The sequence below is a fragment of the Saccopteryx bilineata genome, chromosome 7, assembly GCF_036850765.1.
Source record: "Saccopteryx bilineata isolate mSacBil1 chromosome 7, mSacBil1_pri_phased_curated, whole genome shotgun sequence".
NCBI lineage: Eukaryota > Metazoa > Chordata > Mammalia > Chiroptera > Emballonuridae > Saccopteryx > Saccopteryx bilineata.
In genome coordinates this window covers 58733615-58758403 of record NC_089496.1, presented here as the reverse complement: position 1 = coordinate 58758403, position 24789 = coordinate 58733615, and the positions used below count along the sequence as shown (strand labels likewise).

General features: G+C 52.0%; 1 protein-coding gene across 1 annotated transcript in view; it reads right to left on the bottom strand.

Annotated features, from left to right (window-relative positions):
• The window catches only part of ENTREP2 (endosomal transmembrane epsin interactor 2), a 103012-nt gene extending 78769 nt beyond the window's left edge, over positions 1 to 24243 (bottom strand). The window contains exon 1 of the mRNA XM_066238510.1: positions 24028 to 24243. Within this exon, the coding sequence (XP_066094607.1) occupies positions 24028 to 24243 (216 nt within the window). The remainder of the gene's footprint in view (positions 1 to 24027) is intronic.
• Between the last annotated feature and the right edge of the window lie 546 nt (positions 24244 to 24789).

Below are 24789 nucleotides of genomic sequence, written 5' to 3'. Positions count from 1 at the left end.
AACGATGTTGAGTGTCGAGTGTGGATAAGACACTGGTAGTGCTGAGATGACCCCTGAGCATGGGGATGTGAGAGATTGGACTCCACAACCTGGGGGGCGGGTAAGTAGGGGGTTAGAAGAAAGTAGGGCAGTCACTTAGGACCTCTTGGCCAGGTCCCAGACAATTATACCAGATCTTGGGAGGGCAAGGGGTCCCTGGGGGAAAATGAGGCACATTAATCAAATGAATAATTTTGGGAGCGGTGAGCCTGTCTCAGAATGTCTCCCACAGAATACTAGTTTCTCAAGAGACGCATGTAAAAAAAAAGGTTTCCACGGTCCGTGAAGTCTGAATCCATGATATGGGATATCATCCCTCTCACTGAGAGGCACAGGGCCTATCAGAACAACAAACACTAAGAAGTTCTAATACAGGGCCCAGGAGAGGAGAAAATAGTTCAACCTCAGACAGTGAGGCCTTCTCCAAAAGTGAGCTTGGAGTCTTTTTTTTTTTTTTTTAATTCGGAATGCATATTTAACACCTTGCAGAAGCAGCCTTCCACTGTGCACACTACAGGAAATGCTGGCGCTGGAAATTATACGGGAATTCAGAGGGAGATCAGGTAGAGTGGGAATTTTTCTTTTCCAAAATGGAAATGGCTTTTCTCTGACTCTATAAATAATACATAACCATGCTGCTAAAATTAGAGAATATGAAAAATTATAGAAAGGAAAATGTACCCAGACACCCAAAGGCAGCATCAACCACGGGCGCTATTCGAGTGGATTTTTTTTTTGTTTGTTTGTTTGTTTTTTTGCATTTCTCTGAAGCTGGAAACAGGGAGAGACAGTCAGACAGACTCCCGCATGCGCCCGACCGGGATCCACCCGGCACGCCCACCAGGGGGCGACGCTCTGCCCACCAGGGGGCGATGCTCTGCCCATCCTGGGCGTCGCCATGTTGCGACCAGAGCCACTCTAGCGCCTAAGGCAGAGGCCACAGAGCCATCCCCAGCGCCCAGGCCATCTTTGCTCCAATGGAGCCCTCGCTGCAGGAGGGGAAGAGAGAGACAGAGAGGAAGGCGCGGCGGAGGGGTGGAGAAGCAAATGGGCGCTTCTCCTGTGTGCCCTGGCTGGGAATCGAACCCGGGTCCTCCGCACGCTAGGCTGACGCTCTACCGCTGAGCCAACCGGCCAGGGCCTCGAGTGGATTTATACCTAGCTCAAGCTCATTTTATTTATTTATTTATTTATTGTATTTTTCTGATGTTGGAAATGGGGAGGCAGTCAGACAGACTCCCACATGTGCCCGACCGGGATCCACCCGGCATGCCCACCAGGAGGCGATGCTCTGCCCATCGGGGCGTCGCTCTGTTGCGACCAGAGCCATTCTAGCACCTGAGGCAGAGGCCACAGAGCCATCCTCAGCGCCCAGGCCAACTTTGCTCCAATGGAGCCTTGGCTGCGGGAGGGGAAGAGAGACACAGAGAGGAGGGAGAGGGGGAGGAGTGGAGAAGCAGATGGGCGCTTCTCCTGTGTGCCCTGGCCGGGAATCGAACCCGGGACTCCTGCACGCCAGGTCGACGCTCTACCACTAAGCCAACCGGCCAGGGCTCATTTTGTTTTTTTAAGACTACGTTCACAGTTGAGTTTTTTTTTTTAAAATGGACTTGTGGCATGACCAGGCAGTGGCACAGTGGATAGAGCGTAGGACTGGGATGCAGAGGACCCAGGTTCGAGACCCCGAGGTCGCCAGCTTGAGCGCGGCTCATCTGGTTTGAGCAAAAGCCCACCAGCTTGAACCCAAGGTCGCTGGCTCCAGCAAGGGGTTACTCGGTCTGCTGAAGGCCCGTGGTCAAGGCACATATGAGAAAGCAATCAATGAACAACTAAGGTGTTGCAACGCACAATGAAAAACTAATGATTGACGCTTCTCATCTCTCTCCGTTTCTGTCTGTCCCTATCTATTCCTCTCTCTGACTCACTCTCTGTCTCTGTAAAAAAACAAATAAATAAAAAAGAAAAAAAAAGATTAAAAAAAAAATGGACTTGTGGACATCCATGGACATCCATCCTCCCACGGTGGACATTTAGACTGTCTCCTGATTTCCTTTGTCACAGAAAAAGATGAGATTAATCTGGCTGCTGATCCCCTTCTACCCTCTTGGGCAGGTTCTAACCTCTTAGGTGAAGGGAACCCAGGACAGGCTGTAGGCTGCCCGGATACCTAACAACCCAAGCCCACTGATAACGGGAAGAAAAGGGAAGGATGGTGGCCCTGTGAGCTGATGGCCTACTTATCCTGACGTTAATCATGAAGCAGAAAGCAGTGCCAGGCAATGCCCAACCTCAGGAGTCTTCAAGTTCACAGTCTCAACAAGGCATATTTCTACCTTATGCCTCCACAAGTTGTTCTCTGCACAGATTCTTACTAAGTCCTTCCCCGGGTCCTCCCTTGCTGCGAACCGCAACAACATCAAGTCTTTACCATGTCTGTGTCTCCAAGTGTCCTCTGGCCGACAACATCACGTTCTTCTAAGTCCACTGACTCAGGACCCTCTATTTCCACCATCGAGACCCATCAGAGAGAGTGTTTCCAAATGTCCATTCCAGCTCTTACAAGGTCATGACCAACGGAGGTCAAGTCCTTAACACAGTTTGAGAAACTGAGCCACTACAAGTAAACGATTAGCCTTCTCCTAAGCGAGCCACTGGAAACGCCGACTGGGAAACGGAAGAGCCCAGAGCTGGCCACCACAAAAAGAACACCAACGTCCAAGCCAGCACTCCGTTTTGCAGTGAATAAAACCTAGAAGCCAGACTCCTAGAAGCTGTACATTGACAAGAAAGAAGAAAAAATGCTTGCTAGCTTTTCAGTCATTTTCTGGTTGCTTTCTAGTTTTCAATAAAAGGAAAACTTCTCAAGTGACAACTTTTTTACGCGCCCCGCCATAGAACATTTTTCTGCAAATGAGGTCTTCTCAAGACGATAACTATCGTAACAGCATTGGGCTGATTGCAAGAAATCTATTTCTACCTCTGTCACGGATGTTGGACATGCCTGACACCAACCTTACTTTGTAAACTTATTGCCTTGTCATGTGCGATCTGGGTGATAAATGCGTTGTCACGGAGAACCTCGTTGGCAAGCCTTTCTCTTCATTTTGTAAATGCCAAGTTTATTTAACTTCACTGTCACTTAAGTTTGCCAACCGAATATAACAGTTGAGACCATATTCCAAACCAAGGCCGATATCAATATCAATAAATCCAAACACGAGTTTGTTCTCAATATCCCCGTATTTTTACCCCGAAGGGATTAATTATTCATTTGGTGTTTGTTTGTTTTAATTGTGGTAAAATACATATAACATACGATTGACCAGTTTAATCCTTTTTTTAGGAGATGAGCATGTTTGAAACTGGATTTTGGTGATAGGCAACCACATAATTTACTAAAACTCACCAAGCTGTACACTTACGATGAGCGGAGAGTATAGTCTATAAACTGTATCTCAATAAAACTGATAGCTAGCTAGACAGAAAGACAGACAGGCAGACAGGCAGACAATGGACAGAACTGACCAAGATATCAAATTGGCAAGGTTCAGGTTCTTCCCCTGACACCCAGTAGAATATGATTCTGAGAAAAAGATGGGGCCAGTTATAAAAAAAAAAAGAAGAAATGGCCCTGGCTGGATAACTCAGTTGGTTAGAGCTTCATCCTTGAAGTTGCCGGTTCGAACCCCTGTCAGGGAACCTACAGGAACAGATTGATGCTTCTCTCTCTCTCTCTCTCTCTCTCTTCTCTCCCCCTTTCTCTCTCGCTAAAATCAACAAAAAAAATTAAAATTAAAAAGAAGAAATGAGAACCCTATGTGACCCAGCAAGCCCAACTCTGGGTATATGCCCAAAAGAATTGAAAGTAGGAGCTCAGATGTGTGTACACCCATGTCCACAAAAGCATCATGCACCACAGTGGACAGAAAGAAACCCAATGTCCATTGGTGGAGAGACAAACAAAGAAAATGTGACCTGTACACACAACGAAATACGACTCAGCCCTAAATAGGAAGGAAATTCTGTCACCTGCTACCAAATGGACAAACTTTGAGGATGCTGGGCTCAGTGAAATAAGCCAGTGACAACAAGACCCATATATCACGAGGTTCCTAGCGTCACAGACGTCACAGAGACTCAAAGCCGAATGGTGGCTGTCAGGGGTTGGGAGAGGAGGGGACGAGGAGTGAGTTAGTGTTTCCTGGGGACAGAGTCCGGCTTCTGCAGATGGGAAAGTTCTAGAGAGGGAGGTGGGTAGTGATGGTTGCACCACAGTGTGACCGTCCCCAATGCTATTAAACTGGACATGTAAAAGTATCGGGGGGACAGCTTGCAGAGTCTATGATTGGCTAACCACGATGCTGTACACCTGGTACAAAATAATGAATGTAAAAAATACATACTTTTAGCCTGACCAGGCGGTGGCGCAGTGGATAGAGCGCCAGGTTTGAGAACCCGAGGTCGCCAGCTTGAGCGCAGGCTCACCTGGTTTGAGCAAGGTTCACCAGCTTGAGCCCAAGGTCGCTGGCTCGAGCAAGGGGTCCCTCACTCTGCTGTAGCCCCCGGTCAAGGCACATATGAGAAATCAATCAATGAACAACTAGAGTTGCAACGAAGAATTGATGCTTCTCATCTCTCTCCCTTCCTGTCTGTCTGTCCCTATCTGACTCTCTGTCACACACACACAAAAAGATATCTATTTTTTTTTTCAGGAAAAAAAAAGGAATAAAAGCAAACAAGGCTAGCCAACTCGAAGTCGGGGGTGCGCACGCACATGGCGGACGGGACGGCTGTTTCTATTGTCAGCCTCTTGACGCTGTTTGACTTCCACTCTGTGGTGTGCCAGGCGGGGTTTTTTTTTATATTACTTGTAAAGCATAAAGGGGAGCCGTGGGGATGGAAAGAAAAGCCCACGGAGGAAGCCGCAGTCAATAAACCCGACGTCAATCTTGAGGGGGGTTATCCAAGCAGAAGGCTCGTGTGTCCTCAGGAAGGGGGTGCCAGGTAAGCCCGTTTCCTCTTCTCCCTAATAAGGTGACAAGATGTGGACATGTTGGGCGGGGCCGTCACCACCTGCGCAGCCTGGCAGGGACGTGGGTGGGGTCCCAGGCACAGAGGTCAGGCCTGGCCGTCACCACCTGCTCAGCCCGGCAGGGATGTGGGTGGGGTCCCAGGCACAGAGGCCAGGCCTGGCCGTCACCACCTGCTCAGCCCAGCAGGGATGTGGGTGGGGTCCCAGGCACAGAGGCCAGGCCTGGACAAAGGACTGAAGGGTGGGGACACCGCTGGGGACAAGAGCACGGGGCCTGAGCCCTCAGAAGCCACATGCCGAACGAAGGATCATCGCCACGGGCAGGGACGCTGACTTAAAAGCGGACAGATGAGTTTGTCAGTGCCCTCGGGTTCTGCATTTCAGCACCGAAGTTCATCAAATGCTGTGAACAGCAAACTATGGAGACAAGGAGGGAAGTGTGTGTGGGGGGGTGGTAGGTGACCCCCACCTCCACGCACAACAGGGAGCCATGTAGCTGGGAGCTGTCCAGATCACAATGAAAACAGTCCGCCTGACGTCCCCACATCTGGTCAATGCTGGTGCCGTGTCCACAAGGACAAGACTCCTGGAAACCACCAGAGGTCAAGCCGTGTGGGAAACGGGGGTGCAGAAATGGTCTCCCTACCCGAAGGACCTCAGTGTGGGAAGGGGCATTGGGGAACCTAGTTCTGCAGGAAGAAGCAAGGAGGGACCACTATTGTGCAGAACGAGACATGGGGAACAGTGGCATGGCACGCCCCCCCAGACCAGACACACCCCTGTAAACACCCCCCAACACACCCTCTACCCCAAGACCAATAGCAGCGATAAAAAGAACAGCGGGCATGGCTTCCCAGAACCAGACCACACCAGGTATTTTCAGCGCCTCCTTATTCTCTTAATTCCTCAATTCCCGAGTGTTGTGTCCACTCTCAAGAGTATCAACCACCTGACCCCCCCCAAAAGTTATTTCCCATAAATCTCGAGTTCTTCAAGGTGTCGGTCATACTTCAATGATTTTATAGCCCTTTACGCTGAAACAACAACATGCCATCAGTTTCAAATAAGAAGGCCCTGCCCCTGCCCCTGCCCCTGCCCTGCCCCTGCCCCTGCCCCCTAATTCTTTCAGCGCGGTCAGTGGCGTCCCTGGCAGCTCTCAGACCCCGCAAGTGCTTGTGGAAGTAGAGACCTCCTCATGGGTGTCACAGGGTCTGTGGTGAGGGAAGCCGGATCAGACCAGGCCAGGCCCGGCTCAGCCTGGTGTCTATGAAGGCTGGGTTCGTTCATTTTATCCAACGACTGCTCCCCAAGTTCCAGTTGCGCGACAGGTGCCCTTTGGCGTCCTGGAGAGTCAGCCGTAAACCAGATGGGTGAGATGTGGTCGTCAAGAAACGAGAGGCACAGGTACTGAGCAAACAGGAGCAGAGGACTGATCGGATGGGTGGACAGAGGAGGCAGCCACCAGAGGGACACCGGGAATGCAGGCGTGGGAGCCGAGGGCTCCTTGATGTTGGGTGTGCCGGGGGGGGGCACTGTGGCAGGAAACCAGGCACCAGCTGTGTGAGGCTCAGGACTGGGGGGCGGGGGACAGGAGGGCCAAGGCCCCCAGAGGCAGGAAAGGGCTGAGTCAGCTCCACCAGCCCTAGCAACCACCAGGTGGACAAGAAAAGGGGAGGGAGGGAGAGGGAGCGCGAGAGCGTTGACGCTGGGACACTCCGAGGTCAGATTTGTGTTCCTGTAGTCGGGCAGCTGGTGGAGAAGGTCAGCAGACAGGCAGGAAAGACGCAGAAGGCCCCAGGTAAGCAGCAGTGTGGGGTCCCCAGGTGCAGGCGTGCCACCGCAGAGTGGGGTGAGGAAGGCCAGCTTGGGTGTGCCCGAGAACCAAGGGGTGGGGGTGAAGGAGAACGAGGCATCAAGACACCACTTAGGTTTCTGGACAATGGACGAGGGGAGAAAGCTTTCGTTTTTGTTTTCTGGAGATGCAGACAGGTAGTGTCCCGGCCAACAGTCACACCCTGTCCGTTGCCCAGATGGTCACTGCCTGATGTGTAGCCTGAGCGATGGCAGGACGTCCCTGCCGCCTCGGAGACGAATGTCCGGGACATGGTACGTCCAGCCGTCTCCCCTCACCCTGGGTTTCGCTTTCCTCCGTTTCCGTGACCCCCACCCCCACCCCCCACCCCGTCACCCACAGCCCGACAGTATTGCGTGGAGAGTTCAGGCAATGGGAAGCCCGCCAGCGTTCAGCTGCATGCTGTTCCGGAGAGAGGCGTGAGGGAGTCTCACACCATCGCGCCTGGGCTGCGAGTCATCCTGCCCGTCTGCGCTGTGCAGGCTCCCCCGCCTCCTAGTCACAGCACGGCCACCTCGGTCAGCAGAGCTGCCGTCCGGTGTCACCGCGCCTGCCTGACCCGGTCACCCACCCTCATCTCATCACGTCGGTCCTCTGTCATCTCAAGGAGGAGGGTGAGTGGGCAGTGGCGGGGCAGCTCCGTTGGTTGAAGCATCATTCCTGATACGCCAAGGTTGTAGGTTTGATCCCCAGTCAGGGCACGTACAAGACTCAGCAATGATGCATCAATAAGTGGAACAACAAATCAGTGTCTCCACTCACCTCTCCTTCTCTAAAATCAATCAATAAAAAACTGTTAATAACTTAAAGATGGCCTGACCAGGCAGTGGCGCAGTGGATAGAGTGTTGGACTGGGATATGGAGGACCCAGGTCAAGACCTCGAGGTTGCCAGCTTGAGCGTGGGCTCATGCGATTTGAGCAAAAAGCTCACCAGCTTGAGCCCAAGGTCGCTGGCTCGAGCAAGGGGTTACTCGGTCTGCTGAAGGCCCACGGTCAAGGCACATATGAGAAAGCAATCAGTGAACAACTGAGGTGTTGCAATGAAAACTGATGATTGACGCTTCTCATCTCTCTCCCTTCTTGTCTGTTTGTCCCTGTCTATCCCTCTCTCTGACTCTGTCTCTGTAAAAACTTAAAGAAGGGTAAGTATAGCACAATAAGGTGTTTTGAGAGAGAACACATGCACATAGCTTTTATTGCACTATATTGTCATCCTTCCTTATTAGTTACTGTTACTAGTCTCTTACTGTGCCCAGTTGATACACTGACCTTTATTATGGGTGAGGATGGTCAGGGTGGGCCCTCTCTGTGGGTGGTCACAGTCCTGGCACATGTCCCCCCATGGGCACGGGGGGACTGTTCTGTAACCGTCTGCACGCAGGCGGCTTGGCTAAAATGCTGAGGAAAGGACACGTGAGCATTCCCATCCTGGACACAGGCCCTTCCTGAGGTTCTGTCAGAGGAGTTAGGTGTAGGGGCTGCACAGCGAGAAGGCCACATTGTCCTGTCATCACATCACTCCTTCTAGGACCACACATGGTCGCCTCACGGTGTCCAGGGGAACAGCTGGAAACAGAACTGCCCAGCCCTGCCCCACTTCTTGGTGATGGCTCAGTCTGCAGGGTGACCCATTCACTTTCAAGTACACCCTGCTTATTTCTGGTTCCCCTACTTACCTTGGGGGAACCTACCCCACTGTCCTTCCCCATCCCACCCCCACTGGACAAGCCCTATCCATCTACCATTGCCAGCTCCAGCTTGCCTCCTCCTTGAAGCCTCCCCTGATTGCTCCTGCCTCCCAATCATTTGCCTGTGTCCCAGTGCCTAGAAACCCCACATCATTCCGGACTGCTCATCACTCCTCCTAGTGAGCACAGACGGCCAGACAGAACACAAGCTGCTCATGCAAAGATGTTCACTTTGTAATATATAATAAAGCCATTGAGTGAAGCACCCAAGAAGGTGTGCAATTCTTCAAGTTCGTGTTAGCCTTCAACAAAAAGTTCAAAAAAAGGGGGGGGGGCTAGTAGAGAAACCGTTGCTAGGAGACCAAGAAGCCAGGATTCCAGCTGTGGTTATTGGCCTTGAGAGCTCAGAGGATGGATGCACACAGACGTCTAGGGAATGTTTCAGGAACTTTTAGTACCAGAAAGACACCACGCCAGGCCAGTAATGGCTTCTCGGTACTGGACACCTGCTGAGTGCCAGCCTGGGGACCATAGGAGGTGGCCGGGGAGGCTATCCGGGAGGGAAACCCCGCCCGTCTCTGACACAGCAGGCAGGGACAGTGGTCCAGAGAGAGCCCCGAGCAGACAGCGGGAGGTTCCTGAGACGCGTGCACATGTCCGGTTCTGTGAACTAAGGCATCGAGTACCACATCATGCAGAACTGCAGCCTTCTGAAGTACCCAGAGTCAGGACACACAAACTACGAGCAGACCAGTGGTCTTCGTGGGCTGGGTGGGAGTGCAGGGGGGGACGGGGAGGATGTGCTGCACAGCCGTGGTGTTTCCTTCCAGGGTGGTGAGAACGTTTAGAAGTAAGGGCTGCTGGATGGCTGGCTGGCTGGCTCAGCGGTAGAGCATCGACCCAGCGTGTGGAAGTCCCGGGTTTGATTCTTGGCCAGGGCACACAGAAGAGGCGCCCATCTGCTTCTCCACCTCCCCCTCTCCTTCCTCTCTGTCTCTCTCTTCCCCTCCCGCAGCCAAGGCTCCATTGGAGCAAAGATGGCCCGGGCGCTGGGGATGGCTCTGTTGCCTCTGCCTCGGGCGCTAGAGTGGCTCTGGTCACAACAGAGCGACACCCCAGATGGACAGAGCATCGCCCCCTGGTGGGCGTGCCGGGTGGATCCCGGTCGGGCGCATGCGGGAGTCTGCCTGTCTGCCTCACCACTTTTCACTTCAGAAAAAAAGAAAACAGAAAGAATGGCTGCCCAACAAGGTGAACGGACGATACGCCAATGGAGGGTCCCTGGGGGACGGCTGACTTCATGTTACAAGAATGTCACCTCAAAAAAATTAAAATCGAAAGCAAAATGTTCCAGCTGCTGAAAAATAAGACAGAGGTCTCGACTCCGCGGGAGCCACAGGGGCAGCACGGACAGCCTCTGCTCACCCTCTTCCTGTCACCTGCCCGGTCCCATGAGCATCTGCGGGGAGGCAGTGGGGGCGCTGGTTTAAGATAATACAGTAACTGGGAGTTTTTTAAGAAATACCAAAAAGCAACACAATAAAAAGTATGCTTCACGGAGCAAAAAGCAGTCAAGGATAATTAGCAGATGTTTTGGAAACTTGACAATTATCTTAAATCTGCTGACATAAACTTTTCTAGGTTATTAGAGAGAAAAAAGAAAACTTAAGAAGTGATGTCAACAGCCCTGGCCGGGTAGCTCAGCTGGTTAGAGTGTCGTCCCAATATGCCAAGGCTGCAGGTTCGAGCCCTGGTCAGGGTATATACAAGGGTCAACCAATGAATGCATGAATAAGTGGAACAACAGATCGCTGCTTCTCTCTCTCCCTCCCTTCCTCTCTCTCTAAAATCAATGAAATAAAAAATATATATTTTTTAAAGTGATGTCTATAAAAATACCAAACTAAAGAGCTGCAGAATTCTACCGCGCAGTAAAAACCACAGGAAAACTGTAAAAACGGTCAGAATCCGCTTTTCAGGAACTCTAAACACGATCAAAGATGGATGGCAACACAGGGAGTGTTCGTTCAAGAAAAATGCCTGAGTCTCGGCACAGTAAGCCTTGCCCTTCCCAGGGGTCGCCTCGTCAGGGGACAGCCATAGTCACAACCTCAGAGGAGGCAGAAAAGAGCCTACATGAGGAAATGTCATCATTTCTCGGGACATGTCTGGGGCTCCCCGCAAGACCTGATCAAGAGGCTTATTTTTAGGTCCTCTGACAGGGACAGTGTGAAAGCTACGACCCAGGGATGTTTGTCCAAACATGTCCGGGTGACCACTTGATTCTCCACTTCCTGGGGTGATGAGATGTATCAGTTTGGGCGGACAATATGCTACCCAGAAAGCTTGGGATGAAAGTCCAGGGAATGAAACGCCGTCAGAGCAACAATAAGTTCTGAAGTAAGTATTCCTGGGAATGCTGAAGTCCGCACACATGCACAGAGTTGTGTGCGTGCTCAAGGGACACCCGAGAAGGGAGTGGACATTCATCTCTGGCTTGACCTTGAGGCTCTACACGAGCAGGGAAGGAAGGCTAAGGCAGAGCGGGCACCTGCCTGCCTGGTTATTGAAGGCCCCTTGGACGGACCGGGACACTCTCTTAGTTCCAGGTATCTAAGGAAACGTCTGTCTAATCACTGCAATAAACCAAGACATTTTAGTGGCCACACACAGTAAGAAATACAGACATTGCCAAATCCATTCAAGAAAACGACAAAACAGCCTGACCAGGCGGTGGCGCAGTGGATAGAGCGTCGGACTGGGATGCAGAGGACCCAGGTTCGAGACCCTGAGGTCGCCAGCTTGAGCGCGGGCTCATCTGGTTTGAGCAAAAATCCCACCAGCTTGAACCCAAGGTTGCTGGCTCCAGCAAGGGGTTGCTCGGTCTGCTGAAGGCCCATGGTCAAGGCACATATGAGAAAGCAATCAATGAACAACTAAGGTGTTGCAATGCGCAATGAAAAACTAATGATTGATGCTTCTCATCTCTCTCCGTTCCTGTCTGTCCCTGTCTATCCCTCTCTCTGACTCACTCTTTGTCTCTGTAAAAAATAAATAATAAAAAGAAAAAGAAAAAAGAAAATAAAAAAAAGAAAACGACAAAACAAAGAACAGCTATCACGGTCGCTACGACGACAAACCCCGGTGGGAGCAGAGGATGTGACCAGCAGAGATAAGACACAGCACCATGAAAAATGTCCCCTCTTCAATGAACATTTAGTGAGGCATAGAAAGGAACAAAAATGTAAGATCCGACACAGGGGGGAAAAAAAATAGGTGATCAAATATAAAAACTGTCTCTGATAAAGCACAGATGTTAGACTTACTAGGCAAACACTTGAAGCCAGTGTCGAATGTCAAAGAACGGAAGGAAACCGTGACTAAGGAAGTCAAGGAGAGTCCCAGAACAATGCCTCATATAAAAGGGAGAAGATATAAAAAGAAACGAACAGAAATTCTGGACCCAAAAAGTACACTGATGCTTACAGCAAGAGTTCTTCATAACAGCCAAAAAGTCGAGGCAAGGCAAATGTCCATCAACAAATAAATGGTGGAACACACTGTGCTATACAACACGTAACGGAATATCACCAGCCATTAAAAGGAAGGAAATACTGGTTCAGCCATAACAAGGACGAACCTTGACAACATCATGCTAAGTCACAGAGGCCAGACACAGAAGGCACACGCCATCAGGCTCCATTTAGATGAAACATCGCAACAGGAAGCAGATTACTGGCCGTCGGCAGCTGGAGGTGCCTGCTGAAGGGGTGTAGGATTTCTTTTTTGGAGTTATGAAAATGATCTGAAATTAGATCAGGACGATGATGGCACAACCCTGGAATATGCTGAGAGCCACTACTGAGTGGCAGACTTTAAAACGCTGAACGGTGCTCTGGCCATGGAGCTCAGTTGGTTAAGAGTGTCATCCGCAAGCACAGAGGTTGCTGGTTCGATCCCCAGTTGGGGCACACACAGGAGCAGGTCTATGTTCCTGTCTCTCTCTCTCTCTCCCCTCCTCTCTCGCTAAAATCAATACATAAAAATTTAAGAAGAGGTTCTCTGAAATGTTAAAAATAAAATAAAATGCTGAACGTGATGTGAATAATGCCTCAACAATAAAAAACTAAATGAAATCATTTTTTAATCAGCCACACGAGAGGGGAAACATTTTTTTTTTTTCAAATCTTTCAGAACCAGCCCTGGCTGGTTGGCTCAGTGGTAGAGCGTTGGCCTGGTGTGCGGAAGTCCCGGGTTTGATTCCCGGCCAAGGCACACAGGAGAAGCGCCCATCTGCTTCTCCACCCCTCCCCCTCTCCTTCCTCTCTGTCTCTCTCTTCCCCTCCCGCAGCCAAGGCTCCACTTGAGCAAAGTTTGCCCGGGGCGCTGAGGATGGCTCTGTGGCCTCTGCCCCAGGTGCTAGAATGGCTCTGGTTGCAACAGAGCATCGCCCCCTGGTGGGCATGCTGGGTGGATCCCGGTTAGGCGCATGCAGGAGTCTGTCTGACTGCCTCCCCGTTTCCAACTTCAGAAAAATACAAAAAAAAAAAATCTTTGAGAGCCAAGAAAAAACCAAATTATAAAATCACTGCCCCATTAATAAGCACCAAGGAGCACCAAACAACACAACACAACGCAAAAAAAAAAAAAAAAAAAAAAAAATGGAATGCAGGAGAGCCCTGCAATTCTTAAAAACATTTTTTTCCCAAATGTTATTTTTCTGGATTGCATGATAGCCTGGGTACATCTTAAGCATTTTTAAATTTATGACATGTGATTTATTTTCTCACTCCGAATAAATACCCACTTTTGTAACCAAATTTGTGTCTTTCTGTTAAAAAGAGCCGTAAGAGTTGGGTCCCACAGAACCTGGAGAGGAAGTTGGAAAACAGTCACCTTCTTGGCCTCCACAAGGAGTACAAATGGATCCCAACAATCAGATGAGGAATCTGGCGTTTCTTATGACCTTAAGGTGGCCGCTGCCCATGAGGTCCATTTCTAGTGCAGCTCCACGGATCCTGGTTCTTCCCCCACGGCACATGCTTCAGGCCCGTGAGACTGTCATCTGTCTTGGAACCCAACAAATATGGAGCATCTAACAAGTCTGTGCTTACTGCTTTAAAGAGAGATAAATAAATAAATTTAAAAATATATATATATAAGAGAGAGAAGTGGCCCTGGCTGAGTGGCTCAGTGGGTAAAACCCACCAAGGTCGCAGGTTCGACCCCCGGTCAGGGCACGTACGAGAAGCAATCAGTGAGTGCACAGCTAAATGGAACAACTACACGGAACAATGAGCTGATGCTCTCTCAACAGAAAAATTAAAAAAGAAAAAAAAGAGAGAGAGAGAAATGGAAACGTTTTCAACTTCACTGAAGACAAAAGCAAGCCTCGGTAATCACACCCAGGCAGGCACACAAGAAATTCTCCGTCTCTGCCTTCCGTGATTACCACCCCCCTCTGCTCTGGACTGAATTGTGTCCCCATCCCACACACAAAAATTTCACATGTTGAAGCCCTAATGCCCGGTGTCATGGTATCAGAGGGTGGTTGGGGTCAGATCAGGTCATGGGGGTGGGGCCCATGATGGGATTAGCACCCTAATCAGATGAGGAAGAGACCAGAGATCTCTGTCTCTCTATGTGTGTCTCTCTCTCTTTCTCTCTCTCTTTCTATCTTTCTCTCTCTCTCTCTCTCTCTCCCATGTGGGCATAAGGCACACATGTGGCCATCTGCAAGCCAGAAAGAGAGCCCACACCGGGAACTGATCTTGACTTCCAGCCTCCAGAACTGGGAGAGAGAAACGTGTGTTATTTAAACTCCCCCGTCTGGGGTTATTTATGGCCACCTGGGCCGACGAGGACACCTGCCCTCCCTCTGTAATGACCATGTCCGGTCACACTTGCACCCATGAGCGAGCTCTTGGCTCTCGAAGCCGCTGCTGTTTCTCACACACAGGGTGAGCCCAGGCACCTTTCCTAAATGCTGCAGGGAACAGCCGCCCGAGGAGCCTCTTCTGACATCTCAAGTCAGGCTCTTTAAAAAGTCAGCCACGTTTCATCTGCTAGGAGATTTTCCTCTTCAAATCCCCTCTTTCAACATTTCCTTCTGCGTGCAGTCTCAGCCTTGAGTACCGAACCGTCAAGAAAAGCTGTTTTTTCTGTGCAGTGCCTTCCTTTCGGGCTGCTCTCCCTGACCTTTGAAAAGGGCAGAAGCAAGCCTCTTGGGGCCACCTGCTCTGAATGACTCGGGTGTAAAAGGGGCCAACGGCAGACACCTATGCCGCCTCCCTCAGAATGCCTGGTACTCTGGGCCCTGCAAACCACATGGGACAGGGCCCTCTGCATAGTGGACGCTTGGGCTGAACATCAAACCGCAGAGCCGCTGACACTGAATGGCTCTGTTTGAAAAGGAACAGACAACCCTAAGGTTCCACACACCCTCATTTGAAAGCCACCCATCTCCATGACCATCAAGCAAGAAGCACCAGAATGCAGGCTGGTGCTCTCCCCTCTGCAAAAGCCAGGTCTCCATGAGAGAGGGGAGGGGAGTCCACCCAGCTGACCAGGACATTCTCACTTTGCAAGACTTTTAAACAGTCATTCATTCGGACACGGTGAATCGGGTCCAGTTGACCAGCAAACGGCACCCCTTCCGGATCCTGCCTGTCTGTCCCTATGCCACAAGCAGCCTCCCTCCCCGAACCCAAGTCCCCAGCTTAGAGCAGACACTCAGCCACCACCCGGAGCATCTCCTGGGGCCCCGTCCTCGTCTCCAAGGTCTGGCTGTGCCGAGATTTGGGGCACACTCACGTAATCGACCTGTTTATCAAGACGGGTGGTCAGCACTGGTCTGGAGGAACGGTAAACTACACAAGCTTGCCCTCCTGGGGTGTACGTTCTAGAAGGAGGAGACCTCCTAAGTAAGTAAATGGAGCACAGAGGAGGGACTGAGCGATCCAGGGGAAAGAAAGACCAGACCACCACAGGGGGAAACACAGAGTGATGGGGAAAGCCTTGATTTGGAGGATGTTTTTTTTTTATTTTTCTGAAGTGAGAAGTGGGGAGGCAGAGAGACAGACTCCCACATGCGCTCAACCAGATCCACCCAGCATGCCCACCAGGGGGCGATGCTCTGCCCATCTGGGGCGTTGCTTCGTTGCGACCAGAGCCACTCCAGCGCCTGGGGCAGAGGCCAAGGAGCCATCCCCAGCGCCCCCGCCAACTTTGCTCCCATGGAGCCTTGGCTGCAGGAGAAGAAGAGAGAGACAGAGAGAAAGGAGACGGGGAAGGGTGGAGAAGCAGATGGGTGCTTCTCCTGTGTGCCCTGACCAGGGATCGAACAAGAGACGTCTGCACACCGGGCCAACGCTCTACCACTGAGCCAAACGGCCAGTGCCAACACCCTTGAGTCATGAATTAAAAGAAAATTTTTTTCGCAATACCTAAAAGAACAAGTTTAGCTGAGTTCGTGATGTTGCACACGAGCTCATCCATTCCGTCATTATTAAACCCAAATGTTTCCGAAGGGGTAGATTTAACAGGCTGGGAGTAGAGCAAAGGTGTACGCTACACACCGAAAGACGAGAATTGTTCAAGCTTGGATGCAAGAGGTAAAATTAAAATTCCAGGTGTACGATATAACGCTGCACTTGGGGGAGGGGAGCACGGAGGGGTCTCACAGGTCAGATGGAAAGACCCCAGGCTCAGAACCAGCCAGGACCAATGGGAACGACCGTGCATCCTGACCGCGACCCTGCAGCCCATGGGTCAGCCCTGCCAGAGGGACGGACCCCTCGTTTAACAGCTATTTGCTGAGCTCAGCCTACGCTCTAGGTCAGGGGTCCCCAAACTTTTTACACAGGGGGGTAGTTCACTGTCCCTCAGACCGTTGGAGGGCCGGACTATAAAAAAAAAACTATGAACAAATCCCCATGCACACTGCACATACCTTATTTTAAAGTAAAAAAACAAAACAGGAACAAATACAATATTTAAAATAAAGAACAAGTAAATTTAAATCAACAAACTGACCAGTATTTCAATGGGAACTATGGTCCTGCTTTTGGCTAATGAGATGGTCAATGTCCAGATCCATATTTGTCACTGCTAGCCCTAACAAGTGATAGGATGCACTTCCGGAGCCGTGACGCATACGTCCCATGTCACTGGAAGTAGTACTGTACGTGAGTGACACCGTACTTTACTCCTCTCACTGACCACCAATGAAAGAGGTGCCCCTTCCGGAAGTGTGGCAGGCCGGATAAATGGTCTCAGGGGGCCGCATGTGGCCCACGGGCCGTAGTTTGGGGACCCCTGCTCTAGGTGCTGTTCTGGAAGAAGACAGATACCGGAACCCCCTCCTGGTGAACTCCTCCCTCGGGGAGCAGAGAGCCCACAGTGGGGAGCACCTCAGGTCAGTAACGTCATCTGTACACAACATCGGAAGGTCCAGTTCGTGCAAGTCCCATCGAGGTGGGTAAAGCACCTCCTTCGAAGTAAGAAGCAACCATCACAATGTCAACAGCTAGCCAAAATAAATAAATAAATAAAGGAGGGGGGTGAGTTGAACGAGATGCCACATGTCCTTCCGAGCTGGCGAGGTGACACTCCTCTTTCAGGTGGCTTGTCCCCCAGTGGGGACAGTGCCTCTGGTCGTGGCCATATGGAACAATGGCCCTGTGCCTGCTTCAGAGATAACGAGCTGGTTTCAAACGGTGGAGGAGCCCCAAAATAAAGATGTGACAACAGGGCCCTGGAAGCGAGCCAGCTGACACTTCCTTGGGGCACTCATCCACTGGCGTCAAATCAAGTCCATCCGATAGCCTCGTGATGACAGAGAGCGGTCACCCTAAGAAGTAGGAGACGCAGTCCCACCACAGAAACCCCTGTGCCATGGAGCTTTCGTAATTCACTTATTTACACACACCCACATCCGAACAGCACAGGTCTGCCCCGGCCGGGTAGCTCAGTGGGTTTGAGCATCATCCCGAAGCACAGAGATCGCCGGTTCGATCCCTGGTCAGAGCACATAGAGAAACACATCAACGTTTCTGTTTCTCTCTCCCTTCCTCTCTAAAAATCAATCAATCAATCACATTTTTTTTTTAATTAAGAAAAGAAGAAAACCCTATTTTTGTGTTTCAAGTAGCAAAAATGCATACGTAAATAAAACTGAACCTGTCTAAACTCCTCTCGTAGGAGAAGGGTTACATAGGTGAAGCTCTGCCCCAGGCTGGGTGTGTGTTAGCCTCCCTCGAGATTTTCTTCTTACCCGCAGGGGTCCTTTATCAACCGCCCCCCTCCCCGCCTTTGCAAATCCTACATCCGTGAGCTGGGAGGTGGGGAGGCGAGGGGGGGGAACAGGTGATTCTCTCTACCAAGTATTTATTCAGTGAACATATATATTTTCAACACCTACTGCCTTTTCCAGCTGGGCTCTCATGGTCATTCCAAATGCTGGACCTGAGACCATGAGAACGTAAAGCCATGCAGAATTTCACGGTGGAAGTGTCTGATCCTCGGGAAGCAGGCCCACGTGGAGAAACAACCACCTTTCATCTTGACAACTCCTGGGAGGTCCAGGACACCCTGGCTCCGAGGTCAGGGCTGACCTGGGGAGGACCGAGGGACTTAAGGGGCCGTCTGCGACATCCCCTTTACGATGTGAACCCCACAGTATGGAGGGCTGCTCTGCATTTACGTCATGACACTGGGACCTAAAGAAATGAACGGAGGCCCTTTCTAGTTGGCTCAGTGGTAGAGCGTCAGCCTGGCGTGCAGGAGTCCCGGGTTCGATTCCTGGCCAGGGCACACAGGGGAAGTGCCCATCTGCTTCTCCACCCCTCCCCCCTCTCTTTCCTCTCTGTCTCTTCCCCTCCCGCAGCCAGGGCTCCATTGGAGGAGGGTTGGCCCAGGCGCTGGAGATGGCTCCGTGGCCTCTGCCTCAGGCGCTAGAATGGCTCTGATTGCAACAGAGCGATGCCCTGGATGGGCAGAGTGTCGCCCCCGGTGGGAGTGCTGGGTGGATCCTGGTCGGGCGCATGCAGGAGTCTGTCTGACTGCCTCTCTGTTTCGAGCTTCAGAAAAATACAAAAAAAAAAAAAAAAAAAAAGAAAGAAAAGAAAAGAAATGAATGGATTCAGAAAACACCACTGCTGACCAAAAGAAAAAAAAATACCCCAGAAATGACCCGTGTTTGCTAAAACCTGCAAGTTCATCTGAAGTCTATTCTGCAGGAATAATGTGCAGTTAGGCAGAAAGGAGAGTGGGCTTGCTAGCCATGTGCTCTTCAGAGCTGGCATATACGACTTAAAAAAGAAAAAGAAAAAAGGAGAGACTGCCCATAGAATTTATCCCTAGTAGATACAGAACTAAACCAACATATTATTGTGTGGAAGGAAGACCACCTCCTACACGAGTAAGCGGCAAGGTTTAAAGCAAGGTACAGCCACGGAATCTTCTGAGAGGGTGTGGAATGGTCACAGCGGGGACGGGCTGATGAGAATGGCCGATGTCATTCTCGGTCTAAAGCGCCAGCTGACTTCCAAGAGTAGCTGTTTAAGTCTCCGCAGGCACCTCGCGCAATTCTGGGGAAATGCCAACGTCAGAGGTGAAACCCCAAGAGAAAATGCAGCCGTCGTTTTCAACATGCCCCAAAATGATGCCATCCATCCTGAGAGGATATTAAATGGCAAGAACCCGAGCGTGGAGAGGAGACATGTCCTGAAAAAGGCAGCCCATGCCCACGCCCACGGTCAAAAGAGATCAAGAGAAAACAGCCTGACCTGTGGTGGCACAGCTGGTAAAGCGTCGACCTGGAACGCTGAGGTCACCAGTTCAAAACCCTGGGCTTGCCCGGTCAAGGCACATATGGGAGTTGATGCTTCCTGCTCCTCCCCCCTTCTCTCTCTCTCAAATCAATAAGTAAAATCCTTTTAAAAAAAAGTGACTAACATAGATAAAAGAAACGATTATACTGTGAACGAGAAGAGTTTAAGCCCGTGACACTAAAGAAGACAGGTGTAGTTATCGATGTAACCACCACTGGTTAGTCTATGGAAGTATGTTATGACATAAGACAGTTACGACAGTATTTCTTTTTACCAAAAACAGGATGCCTAACAGAACGCGGTCTTCATAACAGAGGACATGTCACAGGTTTTATTCTCCAGCAATTATGTGCTGAGCCCAGTCACTGATGTCACAACAAAAAAGTTGCTAAGGGCCCCACTTTTCATTCTGAACCCAACGCTAACTCTCTTAATACAGGTAGAATACAAACTATTCTCTTTTTTTTTAATTAGTCAAATATGGGCATTGCAAAATTCAATCTTCAGTATTACTGATAAAAAATAATAAAAAAACACTGAAAACAACTTGTCATGTTAACCGTACGTAGACACTAAATACCGTATAACAGGTTTACGACTATAGTCTTCTTGTTCTCACCATAAATGAACTTTTCTTCAAAAAGCTAAAATCCAAAGGCTTTCCGGCACTTTAAAACCACCAGCATGTAAGCAAGCTCCAATGCGAAACAAAATCATTGCCCAAAGTTAACCAGCCCTCCCCTCCCTCCTCGATTATATGACTCTGGCTCACTGGTCTTTCTCCGAGGCCCAACCCAGAACAGATTCACTCGTTCACGCAGCAAATCCAGCCTAAGTGACGTTCCACATGCCGGAAGGATCTAGAACACCACACTTCCTGAGCCCTCTCTCACAGCTGAGGAAACAGGTCAGAGACAGTCAGCCCCCTGCCCCACTCAGAGTGAATAAAAATGAGAGATTGGGGGCGGGGGGTGGTGGACTGAATTTCCTCAACTCCAGTCCCATCCATTCTCCAACTGGACACCCCCTCCAAATCTCAGTTGCCCCCCACACACCCCCAGCAGAGAACATTTCCACAGCAGGTACTTCTGTCAAACCTGCGGCTAACCGGCACCATTGGGACACCTGTCTTGCACCTGGAGAACATCCCCATCTAGCCTTCCCTGAGGCCAGGGCTCGGGCTGGTGACTACCGTGCCTATCCGTGGGCCTCGTGGGACCCGGTACCCAAGGGGATGAGGTGGCCAGCTTCCTGAGGCCACAGAGGCACCAGGTCCTCAGCAGGCTGGAGGGGAGGGGGTCCGTGCTGAGTGGTGGTTTCAGAGCGACCTTCCCTTGTCGTATCCCTGTGCTGGGGTCTTGGCCCTGGTCCTGGCTCCACGGGGTTTCATGAAATTGGCTCAGCTGGACTGTTTTCTGCAACTAAGAACCCTGACTGAGCCCTGGCCGGCTATGTTAGAGTGCCATCCCAATACACCAAGGTTGTGGGTTCAATCCCCAGTCAGGGCACATACAAGAATCAACCAATAAATGCATGGATAAGTGGAACAACAAATCAATGTTGCTCTCTGTCTCTCTCCCCCCACCCCCTTTTCCTCTCTCTGTCTCTCAAATCGTTGGAAAAATTTAAAAATAAAAGTATACTGGTATTTTTTCTATTAAAAAGACAATGATGGTACTGCCTCAAACCTCACTGGTATTTATAGCCAGAAGTTAGGGGGACTTGTCTTCCTGGCACTGGAATCCTGGGATGGGGGGCCTGGTGTGGGAACTGGGACCAGCACCCCCCCACACTCCTCAGGGGGGACCTCTGCAGCCAAGATTTTGGGGGGCGGGACAGAGAAAGAGGGGGGTAGAGAGAGAGAGACAGAGCCAAAGTGAGGGAGGGACAGACAGGAAGGGAGAGAGATGAGAAGCATCAAGTCTTTGTTGCAGCTCCTTAGTTGTTCACTGACTGCTTTCTCATATGTGCCTTGGCTCGGGGGCTACAGCAGAACGAGTGACCCCTTGCTCAAGCCAGCGACCTTCGGGCTCAATCAGGGGCCATGGGGTCATGTCTATGATCCCACGCTCAAGCCAGCGACCCCACGCTCAAGCCCGGATGAGCCGGTGCTCAGGTAGATGACCTCCAGGTTTTGAACCTGGGTCCTCTGCATCCCAGTCCAACGCTCTCTCCACGGCGCCACCGCCTGGTCAGGCTGCAGTGAAGATTTTCTATCAGCCACAGGCGGGTGTGGGACAGCCCCTTTCCCTCTCTCTACCCCCCACGGGTGTCAGTGTGGCTTCTTCTTTAATTTCCTAGTCGTAGGACTTCCGTTCAGCCAGGTTTTATGGGGCTCTAAATGATGGCTGTTCTGCAGTTTCCACGTCACTCTGATGTGGTTGTCGAGGAGGCGAGCGCTGTGTTGACTGACGCTGCCATCTTGCCCAGAAGCCCCTGTGCTGTTCTCCCCAGGTGGTGTTTTCTTGTAAACAGAGGAGAGTCGTTCCTCCAATGGTTCTTCACCTCCTACCAACCACAGAGAAGGCTAGACACCTAGAGATTGTTCAACAGCCACCCCACTTCAGAAGCCACAAAGAAGCCAGAGGGGAACTCTAATCCCTACAGAGCAGATTCAATGAAAAGTATCCTTGCTAGGGGTTTCCAGGTCTCAGAAGGGCAGGAGACCCATGCTAACACGAAAACTTGTTCCAACACAACTGGAACCAACCATCGTTTCTGCAAAGGGCAGAGACAATTTGTGTCTGTGTGTGTGTGGGGGGGGGGGGGTCGTACTCTTTGGAAAGGATTTTAAAGCTGCTTGTGGCAAATCATGTTCAAAACCCGAGAACAAGCCCAGGAGACAGTGGAGGTAAGGGTGGATGAGCGGGAGGTGGTCTGAGTGCAGAAGTTACCTTAAAATCTCTGAAAGGTGAGAGTCTGCTGTGTTCACAGTTGCCCCCAAAGCCCAGGGGAAGTCCCCACACAGCGGGTACACGTGGGATCACTGTGAGTCACGGGACCTTAGACTCACTTCAGCGAATAGTTGCTGAGAGTCGTAACATTGGGCGGCAAACTGAACTGGTGCTTTCCCTTGTTACTGAACAGTTTAGCACAAAATGGGGCAGATGTACATTGTTCACATAAATAGCTTTTCCCGCCATGTCCAATGAACGTTTTCCCTTTCGTGTTTTCTATTAAAAGGCAGTGGTTTGGGGCCCTGGCTGGCTAGCTCAGCTGGTTAAAAGCGCGTCCTCTGGAAATGCCACGAGGATCAACCAGTGAATGTACAACTAAGTGGAACAACAAATAAATGTTTCTCTCCTCCCTCGCTCCCTTCCCCTCTGTCTGTCTAAAAATCAATCAATTTTTTTTTTAAAAAAAAGGCAGCTTGTTTTTTTTTATGCCCTTTGAGAGTACCAAAGACAAGAGGCCAAGAAGTGAAACTAACTTACCAGTCTGCCGCCTGTAGGCTGGTCCCAGCAGACAGAAACCCCAGCGCCCACCGAACAGATAGGAAAACCATGCATATTAAATAATGCTAAAAAAACAAAACGGCAACAGACACCCCGGAGACTATATATAGTGTGGTGCCTCTGGGTCCTGGCTCCCAAGATTCCTGCCTCCAGCCTCCTCCCTGGCATCTGGACGCTCACAACTGTGGCCACTCCTTCGGTTTTTCCCTAATCAGCTCTCCGACACTCACCCTTGGTCTGAAAGCAGCTTTGAAAATTAACGCTCCCATTAGGATGAACAACTACACCTGGATCCATCCAGGTGTATGGTGTCGATGGGGCTGGGATCTCGTTTTCATAGCCACGCAATGAACTTTAGAGAGCAAAGGCCAGTCACCAGAGACAAAACAACAAACACGGGTGGACAGGATTTGTGTTTGCTTTTTTTTAAAATTCAAAACTCTAAGAACACACCACGAACAGGTCACCGCCAAGACTTGATCTGGATTTTGGATCTCCCCAGGTAGAATCAAACCACACCAAATTGAGTGTTCAAGCCTGATACGATGTGATTCAGCCCCCAAACCCAAACGTGGTGACAGATGACGGGAGTTCTCAAGTGCCTCTGCTTACAGACACCTGCGCGGAGTCTACCTGTCCTGTCTCCATGGGTCCATCTGCCTCAATAAAGATGGGGAAGGCAACTTCCACCAGAAGGGTCTACGCCTGCGGGCAGTCACATCATAGAGATTTCCTGGTGGTTTTTCTCCCCCGCAGGAGTCACACTCAGGGGGTCCTCTGATGCGGGGTCACCCTGGGGGTCTCAGATCCCAGTCCCGCCGTCCGCGGGACGCAGACCCAGAGGACGCGGGAATCGCGGGGTCCCCGCCGCCAAGTGCGCGCGCGCCCGCAGGACCCCGCCCGCCCGCCGCGGACACTGGTGTGGGTCCCAGCGCGCAGGGTCCCCGCGGGTCCGGCCTCTGCCCACTGCCCGCTACCCACGTTCCCCGGCGCAGGGCGGGCGCCTGCTGTCCTCGTTGAAAAGTACCCACAGGCGGCCACAGGGCCGGGGACAAACGCCCGGGCGGCAGCGGGGCGTCCCCGAGGGGCCGCGCCGGAGTTGAGGAGTCCCCACTCGCGGACACTCACCGAGAAGCCAGCCCAGAAGGGGCAGGAGTGGCGGACGCGCGCCGAGGTGGTCAGCGCCAGCGCCGCGAAGCTGACGGCCACGATGAGGCAGCCGAGCGCCATCTGCGTGGCCCCGAGCGCCAGCACGATGCGGGAGCGGCCCGGGCACCCGCGCGGGCGGGACGGGTTGTGGGGCGGCGCGGGGCGCGGGGCGCGGGGGCCGCCGGCCGGAGGCATCGCCCGCTCCCGCCTGCGGCGCCGCCCGGCCCCCCGCGTCTCATGCAAGTTGCGCCGCGCGCGGGGCCGGACGCTCTGCGGGCCGCGGGGGCTGCGGCGGCCGCGCGCGGGGGGCCGGGCGCCTGCTGCCGCCGGTGCCGGTGTCCATGCCGCCGCTGCCGCTCCGCAGGGCCGCCCGCCCGCCGCGCGCTGCGCCCTCCCCCGCTCGGCCCCGCGCGCTCCCCGGTGGAGCACGGGCGCGAGCCCCGCCGCCGCGCGCTGGGCCGGACCGAGGCGCAGGTGTGGTCGCGGGGCCGGGGACGGGAGTGCGCACCGCCGGTGGGTCAAGGGCGAGAGCGCCCGCTTCCCCGGCCGGCGGCGCTGGAGGGGTCTGAGGGCCGGGCGGGGCCGAGCCGGAGGCCGGCGCAGGGTGGGCGCGCGCCTGCGGGGACGGGAGGGGCGGGACCCTCGAGAGCGCCCGGCCGCGCGGGAGCGCAGGTGAGGGGCATTCCAAGCGCGCCGCCCCAGGTGTGACGGCGGCGGCGGCCTCTCCAGGGCGCAGTTCTG